The sequence below is a fragment of the Setaria viridis genome, chromosome 3 (genome assembly GCF_005286985.2).
Source record: "Setaria viridis chromosome 3, Setaria_viridis_v4.0, whole genome shotgun sequence".
In the NCBI taxonomy this organism is placed as follows: Eukaryota; Viridiplantae; Streptophyta; class Magnoliopsida; order Poales; family Poaceae; genus Setaria; species Setaria viridis.
Window position 1 is genome coordinate 2,850,596 of NC_048265.2, and position 21,169 is coordinate 2,871,764.

The 21,169-nt window shown below is 48.0% G+C and overlaps 2 protein-coding genes and 1 long non-coding RNA gene across 7 annotated transcripts; 1 reads left to right on the forward strand and 2 right to left on the reverse strand.

Annotated features, from left to right (window-relative positions):
- Positions 1-407: 407 nt before the first annotated feature.
- Positions 408-15,879, reverse strand: LOC117849781 (DNA repair protein RAD51 homolog 2). 5 transcript variants are annotated; one of them, XM_072292533.1, is made up of 15 exons: positions 15,698-15,879; positions 15,510-15,623; positions 15,250-15,399; positions 14,593-14,696; positions 14,433-14,496; positions 14,217-14,272; positions 13,676-13,756; positions 13,129-13,194; positions 12,911-13,002; positions 12,713-12,829; positions 11,919-12,062; positions 11,785-11,834; positions 10,197-10,287; positions 1,266-9,739; positions 408-1,116 (listed from the first exon to the last, which is right to left on the reverse strand). In XM_072292533.1, exons 1-12 carry the CDS (start codon positions 15,779-15,781, stop codon positions 11,812-11,814), a joined length of 1,095 nt encoding a protein of 364 aa, XP_072148634.1. In that variant the 5' UTR covers positions 15,782-15,879; the 3' UTR covers positions 408-1,116; positions 1,266-9,739; positions 10,197-10,287; positions 11,785-11,811. The 5 variants fall into 5 exon arrangements, with proteins under 5 accessions (XP_072148634.1, XP_072148632.1, XP_072148633.1 ...); XM_072292531.1 differs by having other exon boundaries at positions 408-1,184; XM_072292532.1 differs by having other exon boundaries at positions 1,253-9,739.
- A 690-nt stretch (positions 15,880-16,569) lies between these two features.
- On the forward strand, positions 16,570-17,395 carry LOC117849784 (uncharacterized). Its single transcript, XR_011897707.1, has 3 exons — positions 16,570-16,873; positions 16,959-17,099; positions 17,205-17,395. It is a non-coding gene; the product is annotated as an uncharacterized lncRNA (long non-coding RNA).
- Positions 17,396-17,535: 140 nt separating this feature from the next.
- On the reverse strand, positions 17,536-19,423 carry LOC117849783 (probable sugar phosphate/phosphate translocator At3g11320). Its single transcript, XM_034731463.2, has 4 exons — positions 18,796-19,423; positions 18,495-18,598; positions 18,169-18,397; positions 17,536-18,003 (listed from the first exon to the last, which is right to left on the reverse strand). Exons 1-4 carry the CDS (start codon positions 19,315-19,317, stop codon positions 17,857-17,859), a joined length of 1,002 nt encoding a protein of 333 aa, XP_034587354.1. The 5' UTR covers positions 19,318-19,423; the 3' UTR covers positions 17,536-17,856.
- Between the last annotated feature and the right edge of the window lie 1,746 nt (positions 19,424-21,169).

Below are 21,169 nucleotides of genomic sequence, written 5' to 3' on the forward strand. Positions count from 1 at the left end.
AGCGGTGGGCCGGGCCCGGGCACGTGGAGCCCACCGGGCCTGGCTCAAATCTTTTGCCTGCGGATGGGCACAGGCAGGGCCTGTCACCGCTGTGGCTCTCAAATCTTGTACAGGCGGGAGCTGCCGCGTGGACAAGGTTCTGCCAGTAGGCAGCAGCGTAAATGTAGGCGAGCCAGGGAGAGTCGAGATGCCATCGCATGTACGTCGTCGCGTATGGCGGGGTTCGTCGGGCCTACGTCAAGGCGGGGTCGATCATGTGAGTACTTGACGGCCTGCCCTTCCGATCCGGCACGAGTGCACACGTGTCCGCATACGAACCATGACGAAGGATACTTTATAGATCCTCCCGAAACAGCACGCCACGCACTGTACCGGCACGTGTCGTAAAAGCTTCAGAAATACTGGAGTGGGCGAAAACCGGTGATCCTCATCACCCTGCTGTCAGATTTAGCATGTCCACGCGACTAGACTGGTAAGAGCAAATTCCAGCAAAACTCCTACAGAAGAAAAAATACAACTCCGTTTCACCTCCCGCGCAACCTGCTCGTCGCCTCCACGCACCGGTGTCCCTGCGTCGCTCCGACCCCTTCGGTGGTGGTGGTGTCGCTCCTCTGCCGCAACTCCTCCACACGCAGCATCTCCCCTCCGCCGCACCATGCCCAGGCAGCGGCAAATCGAGCCCGAGATCCATTCAATTCCAACAAATCGAGTGGCAAATCCGGCCGCGGCGCAAATCGAGTTGAGGAGCGAGGAGGAGACGGACCGTGTAGATAGCCAAGGACTCGCGCGGCGGCCGGCGAGGTCACTGGCCTGCTCTTCGATTCGACGTCGCCCGAGCTTTGGTTGGGCAAATCGATGCAGGTCGAGCTTCGTTTCGATAAGGTCGTTGGCTTCCTACGCGAGGCCGAGGTAGCCTGGATCCGTCGCCTTCCCCGTCCCGAGCATCGGAGGCGCTTGGGCTCAAGCTCCTCCGCCGCGACGGAGGTCCTTCGCGAGGCCACCTCTTCTGCAGGGAAGGTGCTCCTCCGCTGGGCCCAAGCTCATCTGCATGGATGGAGCTCCTCCGCCGGCCCAAGCACCCCTGCGTGAGCTGTTGCTCTCCCCTGCTTTGTAGAACTACAAGAGGCCAACAGAGAGGAGGCACGGCAGGAAGATTGGTGGCGTGCGGAGAGATGCGAGGAACGCTGCGGCGCTCGTGAGGAAGGAGAAAAGGGGTAAGAAAAAAAACAAAAAGGGAAAATGAGACACTTACATATTGGTCCCACCTGTCATAACGCGAGGAGGGGCTGATGAGCAGGGGTGTTGCTGGCGTTGAAAGGGGAAAACTGGATTAAAAAAGTAGGAGGAGGTCATCAAAGCAGAGAGTATTACTGGAGTTGCTCTAAGTGCTCTAACGCGACGACAAGAATACTTGTGCATGCCTTTCATTTCTCCCCGCTTGTGAAAAGAAAGAAAAAAGAAAGAAAGATGTGCAGGGTTTTTCAGCACTCAAAAGGGGTCGTCGTCCTCGTCCTTCCACGGACGGGCGGCCCCCTCCTGGAAATGGAAACATGCCCGGCTACTACTCTGGGAATGCGAAATAGGGGTGGTACCGGCCGGCCACGGCCAGGATGCGCCCGTGTTCCACGTGCGCTAGCTCGTCAGCCAGCCCGCGTACTCGCGCGCCTCCCTTAATTGATCCCGACGTGCCAGCCACTGCGCCAACGCGTCAACCGCACGTACGTGAACACGATCCAGAGAGCCAGGTAGTTACATCCCGATGGTAAATACAGTAATAATCAGGTAATAGTAACAGTCATTGACCTTTATCTGCCAAGCACAGTAGTACTCGTCACGTCAAATTGTCAATCAAGCAAGGCATCACGCAACGCAAAGACCTAACGCTACAGTTTCTGTACAGGCAGATAACAATGCCTTTCGCGACAGGGAGGCTACAGACCTACAGTTACACACACCACTGTGGAGCCTTCATTTTCGAAAAGCTGGCAGATCAAAAGGACGCGTACAATATTGTATGTATCCAGATATATTTCCATAAAGAAAAGCACGCACGCGCCATGAAATATCTGTCACATGGATTTAATTGGATAAGGAACTGGATATGTTTCTAGAACCTCACGAAAAATAATAAAAGAACATTTATTTTTTTAAAAAAAAGGTAGGAGGCAGGGGAGGAACAGTTGGAGCTGATGGACATGATAACCATACGAATAGGGCCGACCACCGCTCGATCTGATCTCGATAGGGATAAGGAAATCAATAAAGGCTGGAGAAAGGATTGTTTATCTCGTGGCTCCAGATATCGGAGGATGTGTCCTGCTCTCAGCTGTGTAGCACAGCATGCACTAGCATTCTGGTAGGAAAGATACACTGACCATTTCGGGAGCTCGCCGGCCGTGCACTACCTAATTACTGTGGTTGATTGACTGTTTGAAACATTGATTCCTGTTAAAGCAATGCAAAGTCGTCGATGGGGACGACTCCTCCATATATGATTGGATCGTACGAGATAGTACGAGATTAACTCAAGAGTCGACTATCTTGATCCGTCCTACATAGTTTCAAGTACTTACCAGCAGAATTCATGAGGGTATACGCAGATGCACACGCAGGTCGTGATCAATATTTTTTTTTTCAATGCAATACGGACCTCGGTTAGCTAGGTATACGAAAATAGCAAAATGATCGCATCCGGAATTCTAGATTATGTTAATCCAACAGATCAATCAGCAACAGAACGGGGGGTCGTCCGATTTGACCAAAAGCCTAGACTTGTGCTTCGCGGGAAGCATCATTCCCCGTTCTGGATAAAAGTTGGCGACTTTGCGTGCAGCGGATCAGAACGGCCCCGGACATGAACCCGCCAATCATTGGACAACTGGCATCATCGTCATCGTGCACCCCCGGCGGATCAGATGAGAGGAGAGCACGCTCCAAGCAAACTCAGCTTGGAGTAAACTACTTGTACCATGTACGGTAACTGAGGAGTGGTCAGGATTTGGATTTCAACCACTTGGGGAGCTTACTACACAGGACTGCTTCAAAACAAAGACATTTGACTGACTGGCTACTAAAATTCAAGTGCGGTTGCAGAGAGACTGGTGCGTGGATGCACACTCATGCCGGCATGCCGCTACCAGGACATGGCCCCTTCACTTGTAGTGTGTGGACACCAACGCAGCCACCAAGATAAACATGAATCTGTCCACGACACAGCAAAGGCAAGGCTGCGGTAGAAAAAGAAAGGGAGAGAGACAACCCAAGCAGTGCGAGCGAGTGAGACCATTTCCAGCCGGGCCCGCCACTCCTCCCAGCACCGGAGGATCCAATGGGAGTCCCGTCAACCCGAAACCCGCCGCCCGTGACCCGTCTGAGCAAGACGAGAGTGGGAGGGGAAAAGGAAAGAGCTTGCATGTTTCCTTTCCGAGCTGGCCGGTTGGTTTTGCCCGATCGGGTAAACCTTGGACCGCCCGATCCGGCTGCAGGATCCTCGTATGCGCCTCCTTCCGGCTCCGGAAAAGCCATTCCTGCTTCCTGCCTGCCACCGGCTACTCCCGGTGGCCGGTGGGAGACAGCGACGCCACTGCGGGGTAGGGGGGCGCGGGCCCCACGCGCGCGCAATTATTCGCGCGCGCCCGGAGGACCCTGGGACCAAGGGCAACAGCGCGGGCACCGCCGTACTTGGGTTTTTTAATGATTTCTCTCTCATCGTACCCACCATCCTCGTCACCGGCCGTGCGCATGTGGACGGGGTTCGCTCCCATCCGCAACGTGCGGCGCCTTCCTCCGTCAGGGCATTGAGATTGTCCAATGATCGGTCTCAATAGGTCTCTTGAGACGTAATCTTAGAAGAATTAACAAACAGCTCGTAGATTATTTTTTATAATTTTTTTAAGTTATCTCATAGTAATTCTATGAGACGGTATATGAGTTGCATTTCGACCACAACTCGTATAATAATGAAATAGTCGTCTCATAGTCCTAAAATCTACCCTATGAGACGGTTGTTTCGCGAAACAACAACCTCTTTTCTCTCTTCTCACCCTCTCTCCTCCACATTAGCAAAAATCTTACATGACATCGTATGAGACGACCTTCGAAACTGTTAAGGTGTAGCAATATACTTACTCTTACTTTTTACTTTTTACTGATGCCGTCCGAATTGCTGGCTCCTCGCTAGTCAAGTCCTTGTCACTTCTATCTTGCCCCACCGTCCCATTCATTCTACGGCGAACCCCATGAAACAATTGCCAAGAATCGCGAGGGTTTATCTTTTCCTTTTATACTCCTCTACTACCTCTACTTTTTTTCAGGTATGGAACATGGATCCCTTGCTTCTAGTTGTAGAAGGAAGAGGTTTCGTTCAAAAGTGCAAGAAAACAGTCTGCAGTTCGATCGCATGAGCACTCAAAGAGTGGTAAGTGGAGGGAGAAGTAGGGGTGAAGGTGGGGAGCATAAAGGCTACCTTACACCACAAATGCCTTCGTAAACCAGGCATGAAATGGAGCTTAATTCACTAGGCTTGCAGCTAACGAAAACGATGCAGTAGATACTTGCAGGATGCAGCTTTAGATTCAGCTCCCTTAATAACGTGGGTAACTTCCTAGGGATCCTGTATATCTTTTGCCAATGCCCATGCCCCAATGGAGTCCGTGACTCCTCCCTGCCACACGAACGAGGCTTTCCGACCGTATCCGGGAGACCCAACTTCAACTCACGCCAACTTGCAGCTGCAGCTGATTTCGAACGCAACCATGCACTACGCAACAAGTGCACATATGGGCTGCAGATCATTATTGCCTTCACCTGTCCGTATACTATTCGTTCTGCAGAGCATGTGTGTGCATCAAAAAAGGGGTTATGATGAGGTCTTACTCTGACAGGCAGGTAGTCCCGTGGTCAAATTGGCTGCAGCCCTGCCCTGCAGCTGGTTCCCGTAGCATCTCACCTCTGCTGTGCGGTGGGCTGTGGCGTGGTACAAGGATCGCCGCCACCAATCTTCTAGGAAACCGAGGAATTTTTTAGCCTGCAAGTTGGCGCGCAAGTTGCCGATAATATACGAGGGGAATATACGGGTACATACACGTAGTACACGCCCACCAGCGCCCGGCTTTGCCGAGCTACCTGTATCACACATTTTTTTATCGGAGGGTGTGGGCAACATGAGACAAGGAGCGAGCCAAAGGCGACGCAATTAGAAATGCGCCCACTTGCCACTCTGGGGAGGGAGGCGAGGACGCGAGGTAGCAAGTACGAGTACCCTTTGCTGCTGGGCTTGGAAAACCTAGGAGCTCACACCACCATGGTTTCTGTGGTGCCCACCCTTATTTCCCGCTCCCCTTTCTATGTTGTTACTATCTTAACACGGATACTCTCGCTAAACTTTAGCACTTATCACATCGGATGTTTAATACTAATTAGAAGTATTAAACATAGTCTAATTACAAAATTAATTGCACAGATGGAGTTTAATTCACGAGATAAATCTATTAAGCCTAATTAGTCCATGATTCGATAATGTGGTGCTACAGTAATTATTTACTAATGATGAATTAATTAACCTTAATAGATTTGTCTCACGAATTAAACTTCATCTGTGCAATTAATTTTATAATTAGCTCATGTTTAGTCCTAATTAGCATCTGAACATGTGATACTGCTAAAGTTTAGCACCTCGTATCCAAACACCTCCAAGTTAGCGACAAAAAACCAATTTTATATATAACGAGGAGAAGAAAAGTTTGAGATCGCTTCCAGGTTTTTTCAACCGCGGTGTGCGGGTTCCGTCCAGGCGGCCCTTGGGGTGAAGCAGGAGGCAGCCCCAGTTAGGGAGGGGGCCAGATGCAGACGGAGCGCGACGTGTCGGGTGGCCCACCGCCCCAGTGACCGAGACACCTAAAATAATAGCCTCAGCTTCGGACGGGCCAACAACCTATGACTGCGTGACAGCTCAGCAGCATCGTCGTCGAGGATCCATCCGCCGCAGTGGTGTACCGCAGAGCTCGATCTCCGGTGGAGATCGCCATGGTACCATTACCATGATGATGCAGCTTGCAGCAAGCAGCATCTCTCCCTTTTTTAATTAAATACATAAAATAAAAACTTCTAGATCATCGTACTGCTTTTACCCGTGACTGCGGCCCACCGACAAGCCGAAATGACAAACCCGGAAAACCATAGGGTCCATAGCGACTGCAACTGTGATTTTTCTCCAGTCGTTGATTGCGGCGGTCTAGGTCGCATGATCCTACGGAGAAAACTGGACGCAGTACCAAAAAGGTCACTGAAAAGCGCGACTTTTACGGGTGAAAATGCAATGCGTGAGGGTGAGACTTTTACGGGTAAACACAGATAGGGTCCATAGGGAAGGGAGGGTTCCAGTCGAACAGCAGTGGAGAAGGCATGTGATGACTGGCACAAAAGATGGGGCACATCAGATCCGGTTCCCGTCCTCTGCCGTCCCATCCACGGCGCACGCGCGGCGCACGCACACGGAACCATTTGACCCGCGCTCTCCCAAGCATCGAAATGCCGTAATCTTGATTATGCAAGAAAAGGAAACCCAACGGATCCCTCTCTCGATCGATCGGAAAAGCTGAAGTTTGCCACGACCAACGTTTCCTTCAAAAGAGAGAGTTGCCCGGTTGAGACGCCAGCGTGAAGCCCGTGCAGAGTACGGCCGGTGCGATCTTATCACGAGGCCATATGGTCCAAGCAACGGCATGGCACGAAACAAGGACATCCGGAACCTTGCCACGCCATGATGCGTGCCTGTGTCACATGATTTCTTCTCCGGGACCGGGAGAGGCATTGGATTTGTTTTTGCCGCCGGCGGACGTGGACGACGCGGTCACTGGGAGTCAGAAACGGGTAGTGCCGACACAGTAGGATGCAAAGACAAGGCGCAAGTGGGGGGCAACCACTACTAGGATGCCCGGCCTGGCCTAGCCTTAGCCTGCCCTTTCCATCCAACCTACTATACCAGATTAGCTAGGAGGAAGCCGTCAAGATCGAAGGGGGAAGAAAGAAATCGCTTTTGAAATAGCCCACACACCACACATCAATCACTTACTGTCCCTATAGCCCTGGGATGTTTGGATCCTCTTTTAGTCCCTGTAACATCGAATGTTTAGATACTAATTAGGAGTATTAAACATAGAGTATTTATAAAACCTATTGCACAGATGGAGGCTAAACGGCGAGACAAATCTATTAAGCTAATTAGTCCATGATTTGTCAATGTGCTGCTACAGTAACCATTTACTATTGATGAATTAATTAGACTTAATGGATTCGTCTCGCCGTTTAGCCTCCATCTATGTAATTAGTTTTATAATTAATTCATATCTAGTCCTTCTAATTAACTTCCGAATATTTGATGTGACACGGACTAAACTACCCCCGACCTTACTACGCCCCCGAATAAGAACAGCTGGCTAAACAAACCTTATATGCCACTTGCCCAACCAATCAGAAAACTATGGATTGTTTTGTGGACATTATGGATTGCAGGTCACCTCACCCGTCACCCCTGTCCATCCGGTCACTAAACAGCCTACTTTCATTCCCGGGAGGCTTTACATGCCTCCATATAATTGATTGATGAGCTCGCTCAATAGAGTAAGACGCTCTGGAAACGACCCCTGTGGCTATATAAATATTGCCAGGCACGAGATGCTGTTGCGGCTGGTGCCTGTACTTTAGCATCTGTCTCCACCTGCCGAAAATAGTAGGTACACACATGTACTACAGCTTGAATGCAGGCTCAGGCTCAGGTGGTTAAAGGGGAATGACTCTTGAGCTTGGCCCCAACAATACAATCCAACACCATGGCGCAACTTGCTTTCGGCAACAATCAGGTTACAGAGGGGGGTTGCAAGTTGCAGCCGGTTGCTTTGCCTTTAGGGATGGAGGAGGTGGGGGGTCCCCAGCGGCGGCGAAAACGCTACGCCGCCCAGGAGCTATCAACGGGACCGCACGGATAAGGCAAGGCAAGCAGCCGGGAGATGCAACTGATGGATCATATCAACATGCGACAGAGTGTACTTGTAAACACCTACTCTTGTGGAAAAAGGAGTTTACAATGGATGGTCCTAGAATAGATAGGCGGGCGCCTCCCCTCCAACAACCGCCCAATCTAATTGGTTCACATTTCGCTCCCAGCTAGGCTCTCTGGAGGCCATACGAACCTTGGACCCAGCGACTAGTAGCCAATGCCAGCCTGTCAAACAACTGGGCGCGCCCATGTTTGACTCCTAGGTTAGAAGCTTGGTAACACTTTTCTCCTTTATTCTTTTGTACTACCATACTATGTTTAAGTCTGCAAGAGCAAGACGGCCCAACCGAAAGGCTAACTTTGGTTAGCTGATCGACTCGGCGCTAAAGCAATCAACCCAAGAGGTTCAAGGGCCTACAGCCGGATACTATAATGTTAAAAAGTAAAAACTGCGTCACAGACATAGGAACATGGTCAAATACCTAACTCTACAGCAGGCCCTAGTGTTTTCGATGAGATGATGCGCCATTACGAGAATCAGCTGCGCGGGGAACAAAGTTGTTTCTAGACGGAATCCAGTCTTCATGCATCCTGATGTTCTTTAGATGCCCAGTTAAAGTTTATGTCCTCAAATAGCAGCGACCGGGCCTATTATTAAAATACCGTATCTCCAAATGAGGAAACGCACTAGCACATATGGTGAATATTTTCCTGCTTTTTCAGGGCATGTGGGGGAATAAGTGGTTAGGTCTTTGCAATAGCAAGTGCACACTGTTTCTCCTGGTGCTAAAAGATGACCTGTCAATAATGAGTCCCATGAACAAATGTTGCTTCTAGAGACATACCCCTTAACTCCAATTAAGATAAACCCATCGGAAAAAGTGATCCTGATAGCATTCCATCAAAATCGCACGAAAGGAAGCATTGGACTTTTAGTATAATTGCCAAGCAATCAACACCCAGTAAAGTAATTCTTCCTGTCTACTAACAAGACAGTTCAGTTGCTTCGCCTCAATTGGTTCCCCTAGAACCTAGTTCTGTTTCTTTAAGCTCCCAAAAGCAAACACTGTCCCTTCAATAAAACACTAACCCCCAGCATATGCTATGCATATAAGTGGCACGATGTGCGCAAAAGTTTCCCAGGTGAGCAGCTTCTTTTCAGGAGGATTAGTTAGGGTGCCCATTCCAGCCAGGAAGGGCGAATAGACGAGAAGGGCAACTCCTAGATTGAAATAAACAAAAGCCAGGAACGATTCAAAGAATACATATGATTTGGTGATTGTTGAAGATTTTTAGAAGGGAAAGGATCCCACGAGGTGGCAACTGTGGGCTGTGGCTCCTGTTCTTTTCTGTGGGTGGAAACGGAAAGCAGGCATGATGTGGCGCGCACACCATACGAGGTTATCGAGGTATAAAAAATGCTATCGCAAGACGTGGAGGATTGGTATCCATTCTTAGAAAGTCCACTACCCCAGACCAAACGCACAGGTCAGACCATTATTTCCACTAAAATTTCATGGTTCCGTGTATAATATTGAACGTCCAATCAGGGATTCTATATGATTTTATACATTATCTAATAGTAATGGATCAGGCAGCAGAGTCAGGCATATGAAAGCAGAGACTGTTAAATTTTCTGCAATTAACGTAAATCAAAGCTCATGAGTAAATTTGTTGTACCTTGCATTGATTCTAAAGACTAATGATGACAGCTGATCTCATCAGGTACAGGTAGGGTGCAACCTACAATTCAGTTTCATATGAAAGCAAAGTTCGTTAGTTCAGTAAAAACTACTTTGGCCTTCTACAAGAGTTACACAAAACTGTATCAAGGTGATTTTTCTCTTGTAAACGACTGCCATTTTTCTTCTAACCATTGACCATGATATTATAGTTGACTAGCATTCTTCATATAGCATTCAACTTGATTTTATTATGCCCCTATGACAGTTCTGGATTCCAGGTAACTATAGATATCTCCCTCCCAAAAACGTAAGGTTTGTTTCTGAAATCGTTGAGCTAATGGTTGGAGGCAAAATTCATGATGGTTTGAAACAGAAGTATTTACCTTGTTATGACTGACCTTTCTGAACAACAGTTCCTAAAGGAGGCCATGCCTGATTTTCTCCCCTTAATGGTACCAGTTTATGTTGTTCATGCTATGTTACAGGCATAAAAGATATTTGGAAGGAAACCTCACCTGCAGGATACCGGCTATTTCAACCTTCCTCGGGAAAAACGCCCACTCATTACGCTCGAACAGGAGTGCAGGACTTATGAAGGATACAAACCTGCAAGATTCCAAAAATTCATAAATCAGTTTCTTTACAAGAATTAATCTTTCCAAATCAATAAGACAATTGCAGAGGGTCCACAGAATCATAAGGGGAAAAGATTGAATAATTGGCAATTTTTATGCAGAATAAAGTAGCCAGCAGCAGGAATAGCCTCCCACTAACTGAACAGAACATCCACAGTAACCAGATTTGACATATCAATCAAATTTTCTCGAATAGACATATCAACCAATTTGACCCATGCAGGGTGAATCTTATTCCTATACAGCCCATAGTATTACCAAAACCAGATCATCACTGGAGTTAATCATGTAGCTACTGTAATTATACAGCACTCGAATGATACCTACAGGTGAAAGTTGCAACACGAAAGAAACTAGGATCAAGATATCTAAGACCATACTTATTTGTTATCACTTTTTGATAGGCATATACATAGTAACAATGATTGAATATTACCTTGCCTGTATAACTGGACAGATGAGTAGTTGAGTAAAAATAAACAGATTAGGACCAATCAATGGATCGTTCGAGCAAAACTGTGAACTAAAATTTATCATGCATTTGGCATCAGTTTTATGCAAGCTACAAAATTAAGACATGACCTCACAGTTCAGAGATCAAGCCTTAGTGGTAGGACAAATCTTACATAAGGATTCCTTCTGGACATCCCAATGAATATCTTATTCTGTGGTTAAAAAGATGCAGCATTCCAATTTCTATCACCTCAACTTCTTTCTTCATTGTTCATTTAGCCAGTGGTCCTGGCAATTGGTGGACATTCAGTTGAACCTTAACCTACCAATTCTTGTTATGTTCATTTTTTTCTCGAACAATGCAGGAGAGCTGCGTGTCATTTCATTAAGAAAGGAAGTCGTACAAAATGTTCAAAGGCAACAGGAGAGGCCGAAACCTCCCCAACATACTCCACTCACACTACGCCACGGCTAGGAAAAAATGTCATGGCAAAAACAACCCGGCCACGACCTACTAGCCATACTCTTGGTATGTTCATTAAAGGCAAAGATTTAGAAATGTGGTTTGCAGAGAGATACTTGCTGTGGCTTTCTGATCCATCTGGTGTCATAGAAATAGCAAAATTTTCAATGGGGGTATCCTTTCTATAACTAGATGGAAGAGAGAATTCAAAGTTGAATTTGCTCGGAATGTAGAGCAAAACCTTCAGATAAACATTTGCTTAGTAATTGGCTAAGTAGCTTCTCTCGATGTCTTTTTCTTTTCTTTTATTTAGTGCAAAGAAGATCATGCTGCAGGGAACTCCTCGCAGTTTTAGGTCCAAAAAAAAAAATTTGCCACCTTAAGTTCAAGAACCCATACAAGATTGCCACAACCAATCAATTGCAAAGCCTTGCTGCGAAGAGAAAACAGGATACACAAGCAAGACTACTTATGAACTTGAAGGAAAGTGCATTGAAATTAAATAAAATATATTCATACAATCATTAGACAACAAGGAGCACAGGATTACACCTGTTCAATATAGTAGCATTCAAATGGTTATCGAGCCAGAACATTTTGCCCTGGAGAAATAACTGAGTTAGGACCCATAACAGGAAGATTGCGAGCTTAAGCCCATTATCTGCAAAACAAAGTATAGATTGTACCTTGACAACGAATTGAGGTTATCTCAGGGCCTGTCACATCAATGCCTTCATCACTTAGTAATGTAATGCCTGATGACTCAACAACGAATGGAAATGCTACTGCCGGAGACATAGGTGATTTTGCCACCTTGATGAACCTGTGGCCTATGGAGAACACATTTTATAGTTATCTCATCTAAAATTATACAATGGCTAAATGTGCAACTTCTATTTGATTCATAAAATCTCAAAGTTAAGAAGACTAAGATTAATAGCAAACGGGGAGTATTTTAGTAGCCCATATGACATCTTGACTAACTCTAAAGATTTTTGTTGTCAGAGCAAGCCTCCTTAGCATAGTTGTAATTTTCATGCATCGCTATGTGTATTCATATCCTACCATTTTTACCAAGTGACGTCAAATTTTCCATATATACAGCTCTAAATGTTACTGACAGCTATAGTGATATTTCGCAAGACAAAAAAGGCAATGCATTTCTAACAGTTCCTAACGTTTAGTTGTGCTTCTATGCGCTTCAACCGCACATCAAAACTGAAGTCTCGAGTTCAAAGGTAAAAAACAACATGATACGGACATAACTAAACAATGTTTGCAACCGAAGTTATGTGTCAATTTCTCATTACACAAACATGCAGCATATCAATCCGATCGAAACATAAAAAAAAAGTACCGATCATTCCTATGATTTTAATAAGTACTGATGTGACGTGAATTCAAAAATCATCCGTCAATGGTATATGAACAGAGAACAAAGAACATAAATCCCTGTATTTAGAAAAATATCAAGACAAACCTGAATGAGACTCGAAGACTAAGCGGACAGTTACAGCATGAGCCCACTGAATCCCTAGAGCAGCAATAAGATGGGAATCAAACCTTTCAGCACAATTATTACCATCCTTCCTGTCCACTGCAGATGATTTGTACTAATACTTTAGTCCGCATCGGCAAATTGTCTAAAATGATTAACTTATAGAAATAAAGTCCAAACCTTCAAAGGAAAAATGGTAACCATCATCATTACTTTGGCTGCGAACTTGGTTTGTAACGACAACTGGAATTCTTGAAAACTCTGCTATAGACCTGCAGAGAAAAAAAGAAGACAAAGACAGGAAGGAAGGAAACCAAAGGTACTTCAGCAGATGAATACCGGTACACTAAAATAATATACAGAAAATGATGTGAACTTTAAGAGACTGGGAAACCCACTTAATAAAAGAAAGGGCCCATCTTAAAGGGTGTTGTCTGAAACCTGCTGTAGCTTTCTCATTTTCCCTGTTACAGACAGGATGTAATAAAGTTTTTTCTCGAACATAGGATGTAATAAAGGTTAGTTTTCTATCAACTAATAGCATAACTATTCAAGGACTAAATTCAGCTTATGTAAAAACCTAAAGCCTACACTTGTTGCTCCTAAGCACAACAAGCATTGGAGGTGTAATGTGCCGCTTAAACTCTAGCAGCATGAAATGACACAGTAACTAGCCCATTTAATAGCAAGCATGGCCCTTGTTTTGTACAGCAATAGAAATATAATAGTTGCATTAGCTGGTTGATACTGAAAATTTGTGCCTAATTAATCAGTACGTGTTGGACATGATGGTATTAGATGATGAAACATACTTCAGTTGAAATTGGATATTTTGACAATCTGGTAGCCAGCAGGAGATTGTCTACAAGAATACACTTCAACTTTTCAAAATATAAAGCAGGTTATTTGAAAACTAGACTAACAAATTTCGTGTCCGTAGCTTACAATGACATAAGAGCAGCCATGCTATCAACAATGAGTAACTTCACATCATGCTGAAGAAGAGTCACCTTCATCTGTTCCAAACTGTTGAAAGACAGTAAAATATTGAAAAAACAGTGTTAGTACAACATGTTGAATTTCATGAGGAGCGTAAACCTAAAACACAAGATCAAAACTATGACTGCACGAGATTGAACAGACGACAAGCATTTCAAATTCTCAACAGCATGGTACTAGAATCTTGAAGATATTTTAAGGAACTTCCAATCCTTCACGTGCCTAAGAACTAAAATCACTAAAAATATTTGGCCGTTGCTGGTATATTTTGCAATAAAGGTAAAAACAAGACCCAACATAGGAGGAACTAGGCTGTTATCATTAAGAAGAAAAAATAGGCACTCAATTCGAGCTGAAGAGGACTCGAACCTGGGTGGTTGGGATGCACAACTAAACCTCCCACCCCAACTAGTTGAGCTAGGCTCACTTCCTAAATAAAGGAAAGAATGTTGGTAAGGAAGCTCATTGATTTCAAGAACAGCTATACCTCTTGGTGAAATCAGCTAAAGATGTTGGTCGCATCACTAGGATCCTCCCAGCCATCTGCAAACAAGGATATGAAACAACAGCCAAGAAATGCCAGGATTGTGAGAACAGAAGTTCAAGGACTGAAAGATATCTTAACAAGGTTTCCTAGCTTTTTTTTCAAGGGATAAGGTTCCCAAGCATAAGCATATGGGTTATAGAATATGGAGTATGAGACCTTTTGCGCCAAGCCTTCTTGTCGAAATATTTGGGGAAAGCTTTTCTGACCAATCTCAATCATCCTGCAACATATTAATGGTATCATGAAAATGTTGACTAAAGATAATTCATAAAGAACATACTGGGAGTATTAAACAGTAATCAGGAACTTCAGCTACCTCCGTGAAGAGAACTTGGATTCCGTGTCAATATACACAACTCGACCATCCAAACCTCCATAGTATTCTGGTAATGCTGCTAACAAGGCAAGCTTCAGGCAGAACTGCAGGGTGCAAAACCATAAGTAGAAATTTAATAAACATACAAGACAAGCAACAGAATCAGATAACATACAATAAGTTAGCGCAAGATTGGATCCACCAATTTAACATGCTTGAGATTGTCTCCAGAGGAAACAGTATAAAAACAATGCACACATATGCGTACATAATGAACCCAATAGGTGCCTTCGGATGATAAACACAGTGAATGCCAATTATATTAGCATGACTAATGAAAGCACAAGGCAAATATTTCTGCAATGAAAATGGTAATTGATCAGCGGCCTCAATCAAGAGGCCCAGGTCATTGGAATTGGAATCACAAAAACGCGCAAGGTTGTAATGCGGCGCCACATGAAGCGTATAAGCAAGGTACATTTCCTTAATTCTTCCCCAGTTATGTATTGCACTCCAAGTTCATGCAGGCACATAGCCTGTGCATATTCACAAACAATTGGCGCCCACCTGCTTACACGGTAAATCCGTGCATCCACAAGCACCCCTAACACTAAGCAGCGCGCAAATTAAGTGCAAATTAGCGAACCAGCAGTTCACCTGCGTTTTGCCGATTCCCGAGGGTCCAACGACCTCAGTGAGCTTTCCCATGGGGATTCCTCCGCCCAACGCCTCGTCCAACCCGCGGAGCGTGGTGGCCAGCCGCCCGCCTCCTCCCAACCTGACGCGTTCCTCCAGAAGCGCAAGCGCCTGCGGAAGCCGAGCACACAACCGAGATCCCGAAACCTTAAATCGACCACTCAGCCGAGAGACCCCAAAATCCGAGGCGCGGGAAGCGGAGCGTGGGAGGGAGGGGGTACCGTCTGGCAGGGCGGGCAGGCGGCCTCGCTGACGTGGGCCACGGCGGCGCGGGTGGTTGGGAGGCCGGCGTCGAGGACGGCCATGAGCTCCACCTCCGGTAGCGACAGCACGTCCTGCATTGGGGAGGTCGCCGGCGGCCGTCAGAGGAGGTGGTGTTTTGGTGGAGAGAAGTGGGGAGGGGGCTGACCTTGGCGGTGTCGAGGCGGCGCGCGGCGAGGAGGTGCGCGAGGTGCGGAGGGAGACGCATCTCCGAGATCGGCATGTTCGCCATCGCGATCGCAGAGGAAGGTGAGGACCGAGGAACGGTTTGGGGGATTAGGGATTCGAAATGATTTTGTTTGCGCGCTTATTCTTCTGCCGCCGTTTCTTCTCTCCTTTCGCGAGACGAAACTGGAAAGACGAAGAAAACAAGTGATGAAATGGAAGGTCTACTTTGCTTGGCCCATTTAACGAGCCCACCTAGTAGGTGTAGGCCTTTTGTTGCGAGGACTTTAGGCCTTCTGTCCCGCACCCGCTCCGCGTGGTGGTTAATAGCAAAGCAGTAGAAATGGCACCGTAACTGGATGCCAAGGTCGTCGTCGCCTTATTCAGATTAGCAAGCATTAAGCCCAGTCCAAGACCAAATGCCGGGCAAGACTGACTGCAGCACCCTTGCAATCATGCTAAGCTGCCGGCAAACAAAGGCAGCAACAGGTCCTTGGATGGATGGCCGTGCTCCCAGCTGACGGCGGCCATGGCAGGCGCTGCACGCACCCTCGGCAATCAAAAGTCCCTCCGACCGGCCGACGCCATAGGCGCCTCCCGTTAATTCGTGCTCCTCTGCCCCCACGCACGCTGCTGCCAGAGAAGCTCCTCTCGGAGGAGACGAGAGCCTCGTCCCGCCGGGCGCTGGTGTATCCGACCAAAAGGACCGACGAGCGACGGCCCCCTGTGTCATGCGTCCGCCTCCCACCCGCCGGGGAGCTCAGCGCCGCGTCGTCGAGGGGGAACCGCCAGTCGAGCGCTCGAGCAAAGGGACGGGAAGCGAGCCGCCCTTTAGCAATTGCGAAAGCTAATTCTGTCCGCACAAATCCGATCCGACGGACGCGAGGTACCCAGGGGTGGACGGTATTTCATTTACCCCTCATCGGCCCGCATTCCTCTCACCGGAGGGCGCGCCGAAGGGCTGAGGAACACAGGAGGAGCCGCCGCCGAGGGGACCTCTTCTTCTCGGACGCCGATAAGCAAGCGCTACGACCATCCTTCAGATCCTGCGAACCGTGCCTGGCGTGCGCGTTTACCGAGAGGATGGTGCGTTCCGTGTCCGGCAGTGGCAGCGCGCGGCACTGGCGTGGCTCGCGCCGTGGCGTGCCTCCTATTGAGTGTACGCCTGTATGACCAGCCGTTTAATTTTGCTTTGTATGACCAGACCATAGCTGTTTAATTTTGCTTTCTCCTTATTTTGACAGCATCGGTTTCAATGGCTGCACGGAGGAGGGCACCGGCGATGGCGTTCAGTGTTTCCTGGCCTGCTGTTGTGCCGCGGGAGCCTAGGTGTTTCCTTGGCGTCGATGTACATCAAGTCGAATCCACAAATGAACTGTCGATACGTAAGCAAAGCGTACACGGTTGTCCTTTTGATCAACTCTTTTTCTTTTTTTTCTTTTTTGCCAGCTCACAGTAGGAAGAAAATCATAACACAACGTTTGTCACAGGAGCAACAGAGAAAGGGGTGCTGGGGCCAGCAAGCAGCAACAATGAGCATACCAGATGCTGATAAACAGAAGAACAACACCGAATGCAGAAAGAACTATATATCCCTCAACGCCACTTTCAGGCATAACAATGAGCATATATATGCTACTCCTAGATGCTGATAAACAGGAATGGAAGAACAACGCCAAATGCAGAAAGAAAATACTATATCCCTCGAGGCCTCTTTCAGGCATAACAGAATTTCTAGTGTGGAGTTGCATGAACTGTGATGAGAGCAATGGGTTCAATGTGTGAACAACCTCGCAGTAAAAAAAAACATGTTCATCAAGATTCAAGATATCTGTAATCTCTCCGGTTAGCACCAATAAGCTGTACAAAACAGCGAGTTCACTGGTTGTACATCTGGATTGTACATAAACACTGTTACAAGGATAAATACATCTCCAATGACATGAGCCAAATGCCAAGCTAACAACATACCAGTTTCCTACTGTTTAGCAGCTCAGATTGCAATTCTGGAGCATGCAAAAATGCGGTTGTCTTAGTCATACCATCGCTATGGTTCGATCAGCGCTAACTCAGGGCACCAGCGAAAGATGTATAGCATGAGCTCAAAGACTGAAACACAGGAGGTAGCTTGTTTGCTTGAGCTCACTTGCTCCTTTTCTTGGCCTCGCCATACAAAACAACACCTGCGACTGTAATCCCGTAGCCTAGCATCCCCACGAATGTTACCGGGTTCCTGAATATCAGGATGGAGACCACCACAGCGACAGCACCCTTCGCATTCCCAAGAACCTGATAAAGATTAGGCATGTCAATATATTTGCATCATTACTTGCAATTGCAATGTAGCTCTGTTTTCCAGTTTGTCTGAAAGATTCCAGGATCATGTGAAGCAACAGGCAGGGTTGCAGTCTGCAGAGCATAGCAATGCAGGAAGGGGGAGGAGGACCGAATCACCTGAAGAGTGAGTGGGCTGGTGTGCTTGGTGACCAGGAAGTTGGTCAGGTTCACAAAGTAGGCCATGGAGGAGTTGCAGAGCAGGATCCAGATGAAATTGGGGTCCTCCCGTGCGAGGGTGGCCACCACGCCAAATGCCTCACGTTCCATGATCAATGTCGCCGGAACCAGCAGGAGGACGGCCACCGGAGCCATGTAACGGAGGAGGTCCATGGAGTTCATCTTCTCACTGCAGGTGTAAATAAAGGAGAACGAAACGAATTGAAGCCTCTGATTCTGACAGATCGAGAAATCCCTGAAGACGGACAGCGTTATCGATATATTACTCTTCTGATGATAGCAAGATCCCCTGCAGCACGGTCTTGAGCGCCCTCCCGGCCGTGGCTCCGACGCACATGATGAAACCGAAGAGGTGGAAGCTCGGCTCGCCCTGAAGCGCAATGCATGTTGCAGAGAGGTGTGAAAATCGTTGAAGAGTTCGTGAAATAAATCAGCTTCGTGGTGAGGTGGTTGAAAGGTTCATCAAAATCCGGCTTCCAAGCTACCTTAGTGCATCGGCATTGTACAATTTGGGGAGGAAAAACAAATCAGAACGGAATATATTGAAGAAGATCGAGGTGGCTTTACCCCCGTGGCGATGACGACGCCGGCGACGACGGGGACGAGCGCGCCGTACGTGGCGCAGGCCTCCCGGCGCGCGGCGACGGCGTAGGCGAGGACGGCGGTGAAGAAGGGCGTGGTGGCGCCGACGGCCTGGTTGAAGGAGACGGGGAGGTAGCGGAGGGAGACGTTCCCGGCGACGACGGACGCGCAGAAGACGGCGCCGAGCACGGCGACCCTGGCGAGCTGGCCCCGGGAGCGGCGGCGGGAGGTGGAGGTGGAGGAGGAAGGGCCCGCGGCGTGGGCGAGGGTGGAGAGGAGCGCGCAGGCGGACATGTGGCAGGCGGTGAGGAAGACGGGGAAGCGGAAGCCGTAGACGGAGAGGAGGTACTTGTTGAGGAGGAGCACGCCGATGTTGGAGGCGTACCACGCCGCCACCAGCCCCGCCGTGAAGAGCCTGGAGGCCGCCGGGGAGGCGCCGGCGCCGGCGGCGTCCGCGGCGGCGGCGGACGTGGGGAGCGCGTGGTGGTGGTGCGCCTCCTGCCCCATCTCGAACGGACCCGGATGCGGCGGCGGGGGCGGAGGTGGTGGAGATGGGGAGCCGCTGCCCTGGCCTGGCCTGCTGCTGCTGCTGCCGGGCTTTGGGAGGGGTTACGCGTGACTGCGGCGGATTAGTAGTAGTTGGCGCCGCGCTAATGGCGTGTCGGGGCCGAGACCTTAGCAAAGGGGGCGCGAGGGGGACACGTGGCGTGCCGTGCTGGTGCTGTGCCGTCCGAACAGAGGATCCGACAGCGTCGCCTGCCCGGCGCCGGGACGCGTGACGCGCCTATTTTTCTTCCGTTTTTTATTGGCAGCTCAGCTTCTAATCCGCGAGATTAAAGAAACATTTTGGTTAAGGTTAATCTCTAACTAATCGATTCGATGATCGCAAGGCGCTGACACTTTGACAGGCCGCTAGATATTCCGGTGCAGTTACACGGAAGGGGGTGATCGGTGAACTTTTTTTTTTTTTGGTATAATAGAGCAAAGAAGAACATTAGCATGGTCAGCGACGCGCAACGGCAAACATGCCGTATCGTACGTCGCGATACGGGACATGGTCGCACCGTGCAGCGACGGGGCATGCACGGGGGGGCATGGTCGCACCGTCGCGTGGACTAGTTCACACCTGCTCCCGTACGGACTTTTGCGGTCACGGGCTTGGAAAAAGACGACACGATAACACTGGAGATCGGAATTGGTATCGTGTAGGTAGAGGTGTATCTTGCTGGACTGGGGGCATGAAAATGACAAGACATGCACGCAGCGGCACGATCTGTCGTCCCTAATAATTTGTTTATGTATGTGGGTTAATATATTCACATTTTGTGGGACTCTGATGGCAGGTTCACGGCGTGCACGTCTACGTGAATGAATAATGCATCGGAAAAGTCAGTTCCTTCCAGAAAGAAAATGTCATTCTGTATTCCGAACTGTGTGGAAATGAGTTGTTCAGGCTCCATAGATGTAGCAGTTCGCAGGCACATGGTCGCACCATGGGCATGGAGGACTGTTGGGCCGCCCATATTTAATATTGGCCCAGAATGACAAGTAATACGATGGCCCAACTTTTTTATTTTTTTGCCCCTTTTTTTTTGAAAGTTTGTCACAAATATGCCCCTGAAGGTATCATTTTAAAATCTGGACCCTTAACTTGGAGTCATCGTTGGTGGCGTCAAGCTTACAAGTCTCGGCACCAGCTGGTTCGGCACCTAGGTTGGGGCCACGTTAGTGGCTTGGGCGCTGACGTGGCAGCCAGCTTGGCCTTACCCCGGCGTCCAACCTTGCTGCCCGAGCCTTCTTCCTCTTCTTTCTCCTTCCTTTTGGGTTTTTTCTCTCCCCACTTCGCCCTACATCACGAAACGGCATATTGGACCTCAAAAACTTTGATTTGATCCGTGGATCTTCGAGAGTAAGGTATCCTTGCTCCCTCCTAGTTTTTTTTTCACATCGATTCGGTATATATTAGTTGGATTTTTGAATTAGGGTTTCATGCAATTTTAATATTTATATTATATAAGCGTAGGATGCCAAGTCGTGGAAAAGCTAGGAAACCAAGGTAACCTCTGCGCACATTGTTATGTTAAGGTTCATTGTTGTGGATCAAATGGGAAACTCTAGGTGTAGGGTTTAATGTTAATTGCTTTCGGTTCTTACAACGAAAATAGCTAAATTGTAGTTATGGCCGGATGACCGGAAATAGTTTCGACCCATTGCCTCTGCCTAGTGGTGTTCCAGTGCCCATGTGCTTTTGTGGCGATCCTTGCAAGGTAGCCAAGTTCGATGAAGAGGACACGTATAGGCAAAGGTATTGGATGTGTTCCAATTTTGCGTTTGAGCCTACACTTCGTCAGCGCCGCAT